We start from the raw sequence: 12,410 nt of genomic DNA, 5'->3' as shown, positions 1-12,410 counted from the left end.
GGTGATTTTGTTTGTTAGTATAAACACATCGTAACTAACCAAATTATCTACTCAATTAAAGAAGTAGTCAAATCAGGAACAACAATCTAGGCAGATATTATTAAGCTTGATTGTTAAAAAATCAAACTGTTACTCACTATATGTATGTTAGTTTCTAAAGATAATCACAAAAAAATCTTTTACTAAAGACGAAGATTCTAACTCTATGATTTCTCTCTTAATCGTCCCAATGACAAAGGTTTCTTTGTAGATGATGATGAACCCTTACTAAGTGGATCTGGGGAGGTCTCGAAAGATTGTCCACAGGGGGAACTTGACTTGTGGAGACAGGTAAGAGAAAGCATTTATGTTGGAGGAGTCACACTTTTTTCATTGATATTTCATTGATTAATTACTGAATGACCTTTGCTTGAATTTATCCATTCTGTACATTTTTTTATAAGCTGTTATTTGATGATCTCTCTTGATATTGAAAGTTCACCCATTAAGGTGGTAAATAAATTGATTGTTTTATAAGTGAGAGTGAAAAATATTGATTTTGTAATAGCCCCAAATAGAAGCGTCGATGATTCATTCATCCAAGATTTTCCTTATTGCGTAGGAAAAATAAGGATTTTGTAGACTTAATCTACAGTTATAAGATTCTTAAATAAAAAGATTGTTTTGTAATCTACTGTGAGATAAAATAGTAAAATTTTGGCAATGCAGATGTTAAGTTCACTCTTACAAGAGTAAAAACAAGCAGTTCACTCAATTTCCTGTATTTTTACATGCTCCCTAATGCCAGTACCAGAGTATTGTTTATCCCTTATGTACTGGTTCCAGACATGTTCATAGCTTCCCTCTTTGTCATAGTTACCCTCATAGTTACCCTTTCTTGTTAAGACTTTGATTTGTCCTTGGCACTTGAGATATGTAAGCATCTGAAACAGTTTTATCACCAAGGTAATATGTCTCATTGTCTCCCCTTCCTCACCAAGGTTCTTCCGAAGTGGCAGGCAGCCCCACAGCAGATACCAAAAGGGGTGTCAGGTTTAGTGAAGCGGGGAATACCCGAGGCATTACGTGGAGAGGTGTGGCAGCTCCTGTGCGGTTGCTCGGACGACAAGGAGATGATGGAAACGTACAAAGTCCTCATAACAAAGGTAAAAGAAGCTGTGAAATTGCAGATCAGAATTTCAGAAGGGATTAAGGTGTATCTGTAGACGAGCCTAGGGGGCAGTTCTAAGCTCAAGAGGGTAATCTGTGACTGATTAATGAAACTTAGGATTACATATATGAAGTGGTTAAATGGTACTCCTCATTGTCATTTTACTATGAAAAATATTAATTTAATGAATAAGTTTTAATTTTTTGTACCAAGAAAATGTAACCCAAATCCTTCTGTTTAATGATACAATTTCGTTCTTTATTATTTTCCAAGAAAAGCATTTTTAACAATTCTGGCATGGGCTGTTCTAGTTATTTTATGATGTAACTTCAACAAGTGAAATGGACTATCCGCCAAAGTAATGCATCTATAAATATAAGGAATTTTTTTAATCCTATGATTTGCTTTTCTGAGTAACCTATTTGCCTGTTAATATGATGGCTGGAATTTCTGTAATCTTTTCATATTTTTGTTATTTCCTGTAATAGTCACTCAGAAACTACAGGTGTGTTATTTCTGCTCTACGAATTGTACTTTATCCAAATTCGACAAACACTAAACTACGTATTCCCAGCTTGAGTTTTCCCTTGTTTCGTGTAAAGCGTTGAACTTGTTTATATAGATTTCCATTTTCAGTCACTGCTTAATTTTGCTGTCTTAGCTAGCATTTCCTTACCTTGAATCGTTTCTTCTATCAGGACTGTGCCAGCGAACAAGGAATTCGGCGGGACATCAACCGTACATTCCCAGCACACGATTATTTCAAGGAGGCCGGAGGTGTAGGCCAGGACGCCCTTTTCAAGATTAGTAAAGCCTATGCCGTATATGATGAGGAGGTTGGATACTGCCAGGGGTTGTCTTTCCTTGCGGCTGCGCTGCTGTTGCACGTGAGTTGAAAATTTAGGCCGTAGTGTTATTTCTCATGTAATAAACTCAGATTTATGAGGGTTATAGAACAAGACATGAATGATGAAATTGATGATTGTTAAAATACTGTGTATGGCAGTCATCAATAAAAAACTTCAGAATATTATGTCTTGAAAATTTGGCATAATTATTTAACAGAGTTATGTAATTGCTACCACTCTTCACTCAGTGCATATCTGTAATGCATTTAGAGACATCACTTGAAAGTGAAATTCATTATTTTTTCAGTAGAATTCATTGCATTTTTGTACTAAATTACGATTTTTACAAAGCTGTAATTTATTGGGTAAGATATAGTTAATGTATTTTTATGTACAAGGACAAATCCATCAGCTCTCAAACCCAGCTTATAGAGCTAATAATTTTAAATCAGTGGTATATTTAAAGTGTCATTTAAACTAGTCTGTCAAATAAATATGCATATGTATACTTTTTTTACACCAGGAAGACTTAAATCTGTCAGTGTTGTCCTAGGTGCTGGGAATGAATGTATAAAATTCACGAATTAAGGGGAAAATAAAGTTATAATATCTCTCCCACTGAAAAATCCCTTGAACCTCACCAGTAATTGAATTAGCACTTGTTACTGTTGCCCCAGAAAATGTCAAGTGTAAAACTATAATGATAATTTATGAAAAGTGATTAGTGAATCTGTGTTAAATGGTTAGGCATTGTGTATGTATGGTTATTTTTTATTATGGTAATTGGCATTTATAACATTCAGAATACACTTGAATAAGTGTTATTTCTCAGAATGCAGGGAACATTATTTCTTGTTTACTTCTGACAGATGCCTGAAGAACAGACATTTTGTGTCTTGGTAAAAATTATGTTCGACTATGGCCTTCGGGACCTTTTCAAAGACGGGTTTGAGATTCTCCACATGAGGTTTTATCAGCTTGGCAAGCTGATGGAGGTAAGACCATTTTTCACTGATAGTAGATAAAAATATAATTTAAAATCTAGAGTTTATTTTCATTGTTGTGCATTTTAATACTTTAAAGAGTTCCTTTCACCTTCGTGTGTAAAGTACCCTGATGTTTTTTTATGTCATCATTTGGGTGATAAGAATTTAAACCTAAACTTAGCTTTTAATCATTTAAATATATAACCATTCACCTATGAAAATTATATCTGGGAGATATGGAGTGCTGTAAAACCCTTCGTTAAGCCCAAACAATTGTCATTTTGAAATTTGAAAAGTGTCGCTCATTGACACAGTTTGTATTTGAAAAACACTGAATATTAAACACAGCTTATCTTCCTATCTATGTTGAATGCAGGAGCAACTTCCGGAAATATGGCTGCATTTCCAAGAACAAGGGGTTGAAGTGCACATGTTTGCCAGCCAGTGGTTCCTGACTCTGTACACGGCAAAGTTCCCTCTCTTCATGGTGTTCCACTACTTAGATGTATTCCTTCTGACTGGAGTAGATTCGGTCTTCCAGGTGGCCTTAGCTCTCCTTCAGGTAAGATGACTGTGGTGTTTTTGTATTTTATTTTTGATCAGGCTTTTGTTGATGGCTTTGTATCATTTTACAGGTTAAAGGAATCGTTTATATATTTTTCTGTTTGTTACTATGTACACTTTTTGAACTTTTTACTTTTTCATTTAAGCTTTATAGCTTTTTCCGTAAGTTTTTACATCTTATAATGAAGTTAGGTTGTGCATTTTGGTATAAAATATAGTTTATATTTCTCAAAAAGCATTGTATCATTGTATCATTCTAACATTTTCAGATGTCCAAAAAGGAACTGGTTTCGCTAGATTTTGAAGGGATCCTCAAATATTTCCGAGTTTCTCTTCCCAAGAAATATCGAAATGAAGATGTTGCCCGACAGCTGTTCAAGCTTGCAACGTCGCTGAAGGTGAAGAAGTTGAAGAAGTACGAAAAGGAGTACTTGGCAATCAAAGGTAATTTCATAATCATAAGTTGCTAGTGGCATCAGTTGTTCATGAAAATTGATGTCAAATACAGCATGCAAAGTCAGATGAAACTTTTACCATCTCTCAGTTCTGAACCTTTCTATTTATTAAGTCTTACTAGATGCATGCACTGTTTGAAATTGACCACAAATTGACCACAATCTTGCCGATTGTTTAATACCGATTAATAAGTCCGGTACTTAGTGGTTCCGACTAATGAGTGACAGCAGTATTTTTTTACACCTTTCTGTTTTTCTAGTAGGGTGTGCCTTTGTGTGGTAATGCTGAAATATTTATAATTTAGGCTTTTGAAAAAATAATAGTACAGTATTCCCTATTTTATAGTCTTACAAAATATCTATATAATTTATGGTAATTCATTCAGCTATGCATATCAAAAAAGTTGGACAGACACTGAGGTACCTAGTTTGGTTGGGAAGTGGGTTAGTTTCAGACTTCAAACCATGCCTAGCTGTAGTTTCTCCATGTGTCAAATGCTACATTAGAATAATTGTTCATGATTCTTAGTTGTAGCGATTGTCTTGTTTGCATTGTGGGATAATAGTAGTAAATGTAATTATTGCTATAAGTGTCAGTTTAAAATTATAATGATCAGTGAACTTGAAGTTGTAAGCTTTGGAAAAGTATGAGACCATGACAGAGTGGATAACGGAAGACACCAAGGTAATTCAGTATCTTTGGTTCGTTATCAGTGCTGATAAGATTGATGGTGGGTTTGCGTTAGATGCCGCTACAATCGTGAACTGGGTGTGCACCAGCCTTTGTTTAAATACTTCCTTATGTGGAGGTTTAGATTTAAAAGTGAGAAGTGTGGTGTACATTTTGCTTTAATGCCCATTGTGTTATTGTTAGAGTATTTCTGTTGGTCAGTTGTTCGCCAAAACATTGAGTGATTCCTAAGTTTCTTTTTAATTCTTACCAATGAATACAGGCACAGGCAGGTTTTGACCAGCTGTTTTTAAGTTTATTTGTTGTCAAATCCAGATCTTTACCCGCTGTCTTGCAGTGTAATTACATAATCACAAAAATCCATACAGCTGTATGGACTTTTAATTCACAAAAATCCATACAGCTATTTAGTTTTGTAGTACAAAGCTAAATTTAAGTGTCCCAACTAGAGCTGATAAATTGTTAAAATGGATAATTTTTGTATCTGACCTTGGAAGTTTGAAGAAAGTAATTGGATGATTTGTATTAACAAGCATATACACCTGCATTATTAGGAAGTGTGCTGTATATTGTAACGTGTTTAAGAATAGTCTTTGCAGCATCCCTTCAGCCCCTAGCTTTACTTTCCACCCTCCTGACAGTTGTTTCATGGTGCAAGTGCAAGGTTATCCCACTGTTACACCTTTCAAACCTTTTTACTCCTTATTTCCCTTGCAGCGCCGAATGACCTCATAGGGCCTAATGCTTGGCCTTTGGCCTAAATTTTATATTAAATTCCATTTAGTAATATTTAAACGGTTTAGTGATTTTCCATTTTTGCTTGATTTCTAATTTTCTTCTTTCGACCTTACTGATCCCACTGCATAGCAGGGGTCCCTGAGTGCAACTTTCTCCATCTATTTCTATTCCTTGCACCTTCCTCCCCATTCCCACCCCATTCTTCCACATCCATCCATCTGACCTGATTTATTTATTTCCTTTGCAGAGCAAGAAGCCCATTTCTCACCACATCCATCCATCTGACCTGATTTATTTATTTACCTTCTTTGCAGAACAAGAAGCCCTATTCTCCTCACCACATCCATCCATCTGACCTGATTTATTTATTTACCTTCTTTGCAGAACAAGAAGCCCTTCAAGAGGATCCGGTTGTCCGGCTGGAGCGCGAGAACCGAAGGCTTTTGGAGGACAACATGAGACTGGAGCGCGAGAATGACGACCTAGCCCACGAATTAGTCACAAGCAAGATTAGTATGAGACACAGTTTAGACAAGGTTAGTTTATTATTATTATTGTATTATACTGCGCCATCCAAATCCACATGAATCGCTGACAACAGTGTGACTCGAGCAAAAATATATGTGTATTAATGCACTGTAATTATACAAGTAATAAAGTATTACACTAACAATACTGATACAACCCTTCTTCTTCTTCCAGCTTGAGGATAAGTTCGATAATCTCAACAAGGAATACAAAAGCATTCACTCGCAGTTGGGCGATGCCGAAGAAGAAAAGAAACGTCTCCTACTGGAGGCCAATCAGGTTAGAATGATAAATTGTACAAGCTCTTGTATGCTAGTTTCAACCGTAGGCTACAGCTGTCAGTTATTTGCTTTTATTTAGTTTTCCTTAAGTTGCAGTTGGAATATACATTCTCAAGTTTAATTGTAATCCTTTAAAAGGGTTAAATAGCGGTCAGGAGTTCAGCCTTGCTGTAATTTATAACGTTTCCTACCCTGTAGTGGGCTACACCATAGACAGCAGCTGCTAGCAGGATCTTTAAGCACATTCTCTTTGGTCTTTTATCACTTACCTGTGTATAATTATAATTGCAATGAAGGCCACCGAGTCATTGTTAGACCTTCAGAGAGCTTGCATGAAGGACTTGTTCTTGATGCGGAACTGAAAATTGAACGCACCCGAATGAGAAGATGAAAAGAAAAAGACCTGGGGTAGAAGGAACGCTTCAGAAGAAGCTTTTGTGCCGTATACGGTGTACTATGCAAGGCACACGGTAAATTGTACCTTCTGTGGGCTCGAGTTGCCTTAACTTCATCTTGCTCCATTTTCAATTCTCGTTCATAGACAAATCCTTCAGGTGAGCTGTCCATGAGTATTGTACATTAATGGGACTCGATTGTTTTGGTAAACTGTTTTACAATATTAATAATACCCTGGTTTTACAACATTATTAATACCCCTCTCTTGATATTAAAAAGCTTCGTTTCATGGGAAAGTCCAAACAACCTTTTAAGATGTTTAGCTGAATATGTGGCCCCAAGTCCATGTGTCTTGTTGTTTCTCACTGTGAAATGTTTTCATTTTTTCTTCCTGTTGTTTTGCCATGATGTTTTTCTTTGAATGTTCAATAAATTTTCATTAATTTTACAGTATTTAGTTGCGGTTTATACTGTGATATTTTCGTTTCACTGTTGTATATTAATTTTACAGTATTTAGTTATGGTTTATGCTATGATATTTTCATTTCACTGTTTTATATTAGCAACAAAACTCTCTATACACAACTGTGTCACAAAGTTCTTGCAATCTTTTTGTACAAAACACACCTTCATGATTACATCCTTGTTTTCACAAGTCTTGAGTATTGTATATGCATGTGATTGGTTATGTTTGCTGTGATGCATTCCAGCAGTTTTAATATTTCAAACTTAGTTTGTTTTGTTTGTTTATTCTCTTGTATTTATTTAAAATTTTATTTTCCTTTGGCTTCAATGACACTGGCAGTTGTGATACCAGGTGAATCTGTTATTTAATAGGTTTTAATTGTGTTCATATACAGTATTCAGGTAGAATTGCGTTAGTTAATGCTTACGAGTGATGTCTAAGTGTTTCTGTAAAAAGTTTTGGGTTGGGAAAATGGGAGGAAATTATATAAGACTTCTGTCATTCCTGAGTACAGTTCAGCTGTCCAATATATTTGGTGCACTTTTTTGAGTTTTTCCATTTGGTAATGCCTTATGAATACATTTTTATTTGACAGATAGGACGTTTAAGCTCTGCATAAAAATCATTACCTCACAATATATTTTTTGGTTTATCCCTAACATACAAAAGATGTCTACTTTCATACGTGGTATTTTTCAGATACCCTAGACGTCATGTCTGTCCCTGTAGATTTATTGCAGGAAGTTATAACGTAGTTTAGTAGTTTAGTGTAATCTGACCTCTAGGGGTGGCTAAAATTCGGACTACCTTTTTGGTAATTTTTTTTTTTTATTATTTTTACCCTGTCTGAATACTTGATATACTCTCTTGTGTAGTGTGGCTTATAGTTTGTTGGGAAGTGTTATGTTTTAATCCTGCTGATGTATTGATGACATCTGTTCCAAGACCAGCATATTACAGTTTAGAGATCCTTATTTACTTCAGGATTTTCCTGGTGTGATAAATCTTTGTTTTCCTGCTGCAACTTATAAAATTGTATGATATCCTGTACAAGTTTGTTGGCACCAAGTGGATTGAATAATGCAAAGTATAGGAAGGTAGAGCAAAATTATACATTGGATTTAAAGAAGGGAGATTAGCAAAGAAGAAGAAAAATAGCATAAACCACATATAACAAATTACATATTTCAAATGCCACTTGATCAGATACAAGTGTAGTGATTGACAAAAATGCCTTATAAAAGTGCACTTAGTCTTTTTTGTGGTCAGTGACTCTCCATAGGGTAATCTGTTTGGTGTACCAACATACTAGTTAGCAAAAAAGATGGTAAAATAAAATTGGGGATTTATGTAATTTCCAGTCTACCTTTTTTTCAACTACAGACCAGTTGACTTGGTAGCACGAGTGAATTTGACCTGAAGAAATTTGTAAAAATTTTATAACCTGACCAAAATTTAATGATAAAAGTTCATGTTAGGGTAGATTTTTTTTATGTAAAAGGAGGTGAACAAGATGAAAACGTTCTAGTCTTGAACTTGCAAACTATTATAGGAAAATGCTAAGGATGTTTAATTGAACTAGTTTTGGAAAAATCAGACAACACTGTTTTACAAGCTCTGGGTCCTTGAGGGTACATTTGACCAGTTGTAATAGCGAGTGCCTGAATTATGTTTTTGAATAATAGGAGACCATTTATTAGTCATATCAAGCTTTACTGTGTTAGTTACTGTGAGGTCTGTAGACAAATTAAAGAAATATAAACAGTGTGAATTTATAGTTGATACAGAATTGTTCAGTTTCTTGGGCCTTTTTGTAAAGTTTTATCACTTATTGGAAGTAGCATACAATTATTGGTTCTTATATGTAGTGGTCTATTTTTAAATTGTTGATTGTCATGCACTGACAAATTCATAGATACCTAATTATATGTATTGCTTTTTATAATAAAAAGGAAAAATTCACCTTTTACCGTTTGTAAGTTCATAGATACCTAATTATACGTATTACTTTTGATAATAAAAGGAAAAATTCAACTTTTGCTTTTGTTTGCTTATTATTTCAGAAAATTTGTGGTTACTATTCAGTGTACAGTACTTGCATTTTTTCCTTCTTTATAATTATTCGGTCCTGTAGTGTTCTTGTGATCTTTTCATAGAATTTCTGTCTTAAACAAGACTATTCTGTCTCTCAACAGGTGAAGGAGTTGCTGAAAAGGGAAGTTGACAAAGGAGACATCGAATCTCAACGGAACCTGGCAATCATTGCCGACTACAAGAAAATCTGCTCCCAGCTTTCAGAGCGGCTTGACAAGGAGCAAGCAGCCAATGCCCAGACGATTAACATGTACAAGGTAAAGCAAAACTGAGGTCTTCCGTTTTCGTAACATCACCAAGGGAATAGGTTGGAGTTTTCCATACCATCTATTTATCTGTTTATTTAATTTGTTCATTTATTTTTTCTGTTGTAATATGTGGTCTATTTATGTATTTCCCATTACCATCTATTGCTTCTTTCTAATGAGCACCATATTCTTTGGAAGCATGGATTTCAAGTCAATTGACCCTATGGTGGGCTTGTTCCAAATGGTTAGGTTTCATCTTTGGATAATAATAATAATAATAATAATAATAATTTAATAATAATAATAATAATAATGAATAATAATAATAAACAAAAACTTCTTTCAGTTTTCTTCTGAAGATGGAAAGAGAAACCCACACGATTCTTGTGTATAACTTGTTTGCTGGTAAATATTTACATATTACTTTGAGATCAAAGTAATATGTAAATATGTACCAGTAAACAAGTTATACACAAGAATCGTGTGGGTTTCTCAATAATAATAATAATAATAATAATAATAATAATAATAATAATAATAATAATAATAATAATAATAATAATAATAATTAATAATAATAATAAATAATAATAATAAATAGTTTCACAGAAATGTAGGGGAGAATAGTACTTCTTAGTTTTTTATATTAAAATTGGCGTCTTCATGATTCTTTGATTATCTCTTTATTTTCACAGGTTAAAGTTTCAAAATGTGAAAAGTGCAGTGGCATCCTTTCCCCTGTCACGGGGCCACCTGGTGAACTAGCATTGGAGGAATCACCTCTAGTAACCAAACTGCATCAACAAGTTCGAGAGCTTGAGCTGGAGTTAGCTCAAACAAAATTAGCTTTAGTCGAATCTGAATGTAAAAATCAGGTATGTATGTTATTTGTACAATTTGTCTTTGACATTAATTAATTTTGCTGTAATTGTTCGCACGAAGAGTACAGTGCTAGCAGAGTGCATTTTACCAAAGAAGCTGCCTAAACTTTGAAGTTTCAAGCCACAGTGATTTGTGTTATCAGTCACAGTAAATATAAATTGTTCATATCATGGCTATTTACCTCATGTTTTCAATGTTGGTGCAGCAGCAACTGATATTGCCATGACAGAGTATAGAACGGGAATATAATTTGAAAGTTGTTGAGAGGAACTGGATTCATGAAACAGAAGAATTGGCTAAACCAACCATTCTGAGCTTTAGAAAATTGTGACAGGGCTTCCAAAATTTCTTATTCTAGAGGCCTATTTGAGATGTTAATTGATCTTGTATGCAGAATATGAATGATGTTATTTAAAAATTGCCTCCAAATCCCTTATAAGCTTTCGTGTAAAAGCTGTTCAGATTTATGTCCTAGCATTACATGAATCACGCAAGAAGATTTGCACGTATGAATGCGGGAGATCGCAAGGCTGTTGCTAGGAAAATTTGTCCTTATTTGACTTTTTTACTCTGCTTGCTTTGATGTTAATTATATACAATACACATACGTTTTGCATTTCTGTAGGTTATGGTTAAGTAATTTTGTGCTGGATTAATTTATCAGTTTAATGTGGTTTCTTTTTTAGGACTTGGTTCATCAACTAGGCACTGCCATGACTGAGCTGCAAGCAGCCAAGAACACATGGTTCCAGAAAACGCTCACCTCCTTCTCGTCCTTGAAAGAACGCACAGCTGCTGGGGCCAGTATAGGAGGAACGACAGTACCTACCTCTGGGGCCCCAGGCAGTGGGTTACAACGTCAGCCGAGCAAGGAGAGTAGTTAATTCAAGGGTGGAATAAATCTGTCTCCAGTCGTGCTTGTCTCACGGCCCAGTACATGCACGTTGGTGACGAGTCATGTGCTGAGAGGTAGCATGAAACTAGACTTGCCCCACCAGAGTGGTTGGAAGTGGACGTCCTAGTCGTGAGCTGTATCTACGTCAGACGTGCTTCGGGAGAACGCAGTGATGGGCCGAGTAACGAGTATATACTTCACACTGACTGAATGCCACTGTACTCATAAATTCATGATAAATCTCAACTCACATGATAAGGATGAACTTGATAAACTGTACTAAACTTTTACAGAAACTTTTAGTAGTTGTCAGAGAGTCAGAAGCAGTGGCATTTTCGTGTGCATGTGCGTGTATGAAGATTAAACAAGCAACCAAGCAAGCATCAATGCACGCATTCATAAAGAAATTTCCTACATACTCATAAATGCATACAAAAATGTATACAGTACAGTTCATGTATATTAAAAGACAGTGAGCAGTGACTTGAGATTGTCTCTCTTGCCGTGGAAGCACGAGAAAATGTATGATGACTTCGCTCTGTCAAAGCATATGGTTTTCTTTTATATATGTATATATGCAAAATACTTTTCCAACGTAATAGTACCGCATTCTCTCCCAAACTTTTTTGACAAGCTTATGAAGATTATTCCGTGTATAAGTGCCCAGTTTAGACATTTATGTGTTGTATATATTGTACATTTATTTTTTTCCATGTGTCCTTGACACATGCCAATCATTTCGTGATGCAAAGTGCCACTTTTCTTTTTTGTCTGCTGTCTGTCAAGTGCTTCTTTAGGGCAGTGCCACTAGAAGACTACTTTGCAAAATTAGTTCCTTTTCATGCACCCAAGTGAAAGCAGAATTATATGGTTATTGTTTATATGTGTATAACTAAGGGTATAATTGTATATATCTTGTACACAGTACTATACTTATACTCTTAAAATAAGTGCATAATTACTTGAAATCATCCTTATATTATCATTTAGAAACTATACAGATTACGAAAGATCAGTTTCTGTACGAAAGAATCCAGAGGACTTCCCATCTCATGGAATGGTGCACCGGATCCTTGTATTAACATTAACAGAAGTAAGAATGCAGTCAGTATCAGTGCTTCTAAAGCTTTGTTTTCCTACGAGATAACGACTCGTACATTGACGTCACTCTCAGTTCCTGTTATCCCC

General features: G+C 35.1%; 1 protein-coding gene across 8 annotated transcripts in view; it reads left to right on the top strand.

Annotated features, from left to right (window-relative positions):
* Positions 1 to 12,172, top strand: part of LOC136839974 (rab GTPase-activating protein 1-like) — a 34,100-nt gene extending 21,928 nt beyond the window's left edge. For 4 of the 8 annotated variants that reach the window (XM_067106252.1, XM_067106250.1, XM_067106248.1 and 1 more), the window contains 11 exons: positions 251 to 330; positions 981 to 1,145; positions 1,849 to 2,037; positions 2,868 to 2,993; positions 3,361 to 3,546; positions 3,818 to 3,992; positions 5,817 to 5,968; positions 6,135 to 6,239; positions 9,299 to 9,454; positions 10,141 to 10,320; positions 11,014 to 12,172. In XM_067106252.1, coding sequence (XP_066962353.1) covers positions 251 to 330; positions 981 to 1,145; positions 1,849 to 2,037; positions 2,868 to 2,993; positions 3,361 to 3,546; positions 3,818 to 3,992; positions 5,817 to 5,968; positions 6,135 to 6,239; positions 9,299 to 9,454; positions 10,141 to 10,320; positions 11,014 to 11,211 — 1,712 coding nt within the window. In that variant the 3' untranslated portion in view covers positions 11,212 to 12,172. Of the gene's footprint in view, positions 1 to 238; positions 331 to 980; positions 1,146 to 1,848; positions 2,038 to 2,867; positions 2,994 to 3,360; positions 3,547 to 3,817; positions 3,993 to 5,816; positions 5,969 to 6,134; positions 6,240 to 9,298; positions 9,455 to 10,140; positions 10,321 to 11,013 lie in introns of all 8 variants that reach the window. The other 4 variants (XM_067106251.1, XM_067106249.1, XM_067106247.1 and 1 more) reach the window with 1 other exon arrangement.
* Positions 12,173 to 12,410: the final 238 nt, after the last annotated feature.

The sequence above is a fragment of the Macrobrachium rosenbergii genome, chromosome 7 (genome assembly GCF_040412425.1).
Source record: "Macrobrachium rosenbergii isolate ZJJX-2024 chromosome 7, ASM4041242v1, whole genome shotgun sequence".
In the NCBI taxonomy this organism is placed as follows: domain Eukaryota; kingdom Metazoa; phylum Arthropoda; class Malacostraca; order Decapoda; family Palaemonidae; genus Macrobrachium; species Macrobrachium rosenbergii.
This window is presented reverse-complemented; position numbering and strand designations above follow the sequence as displayed.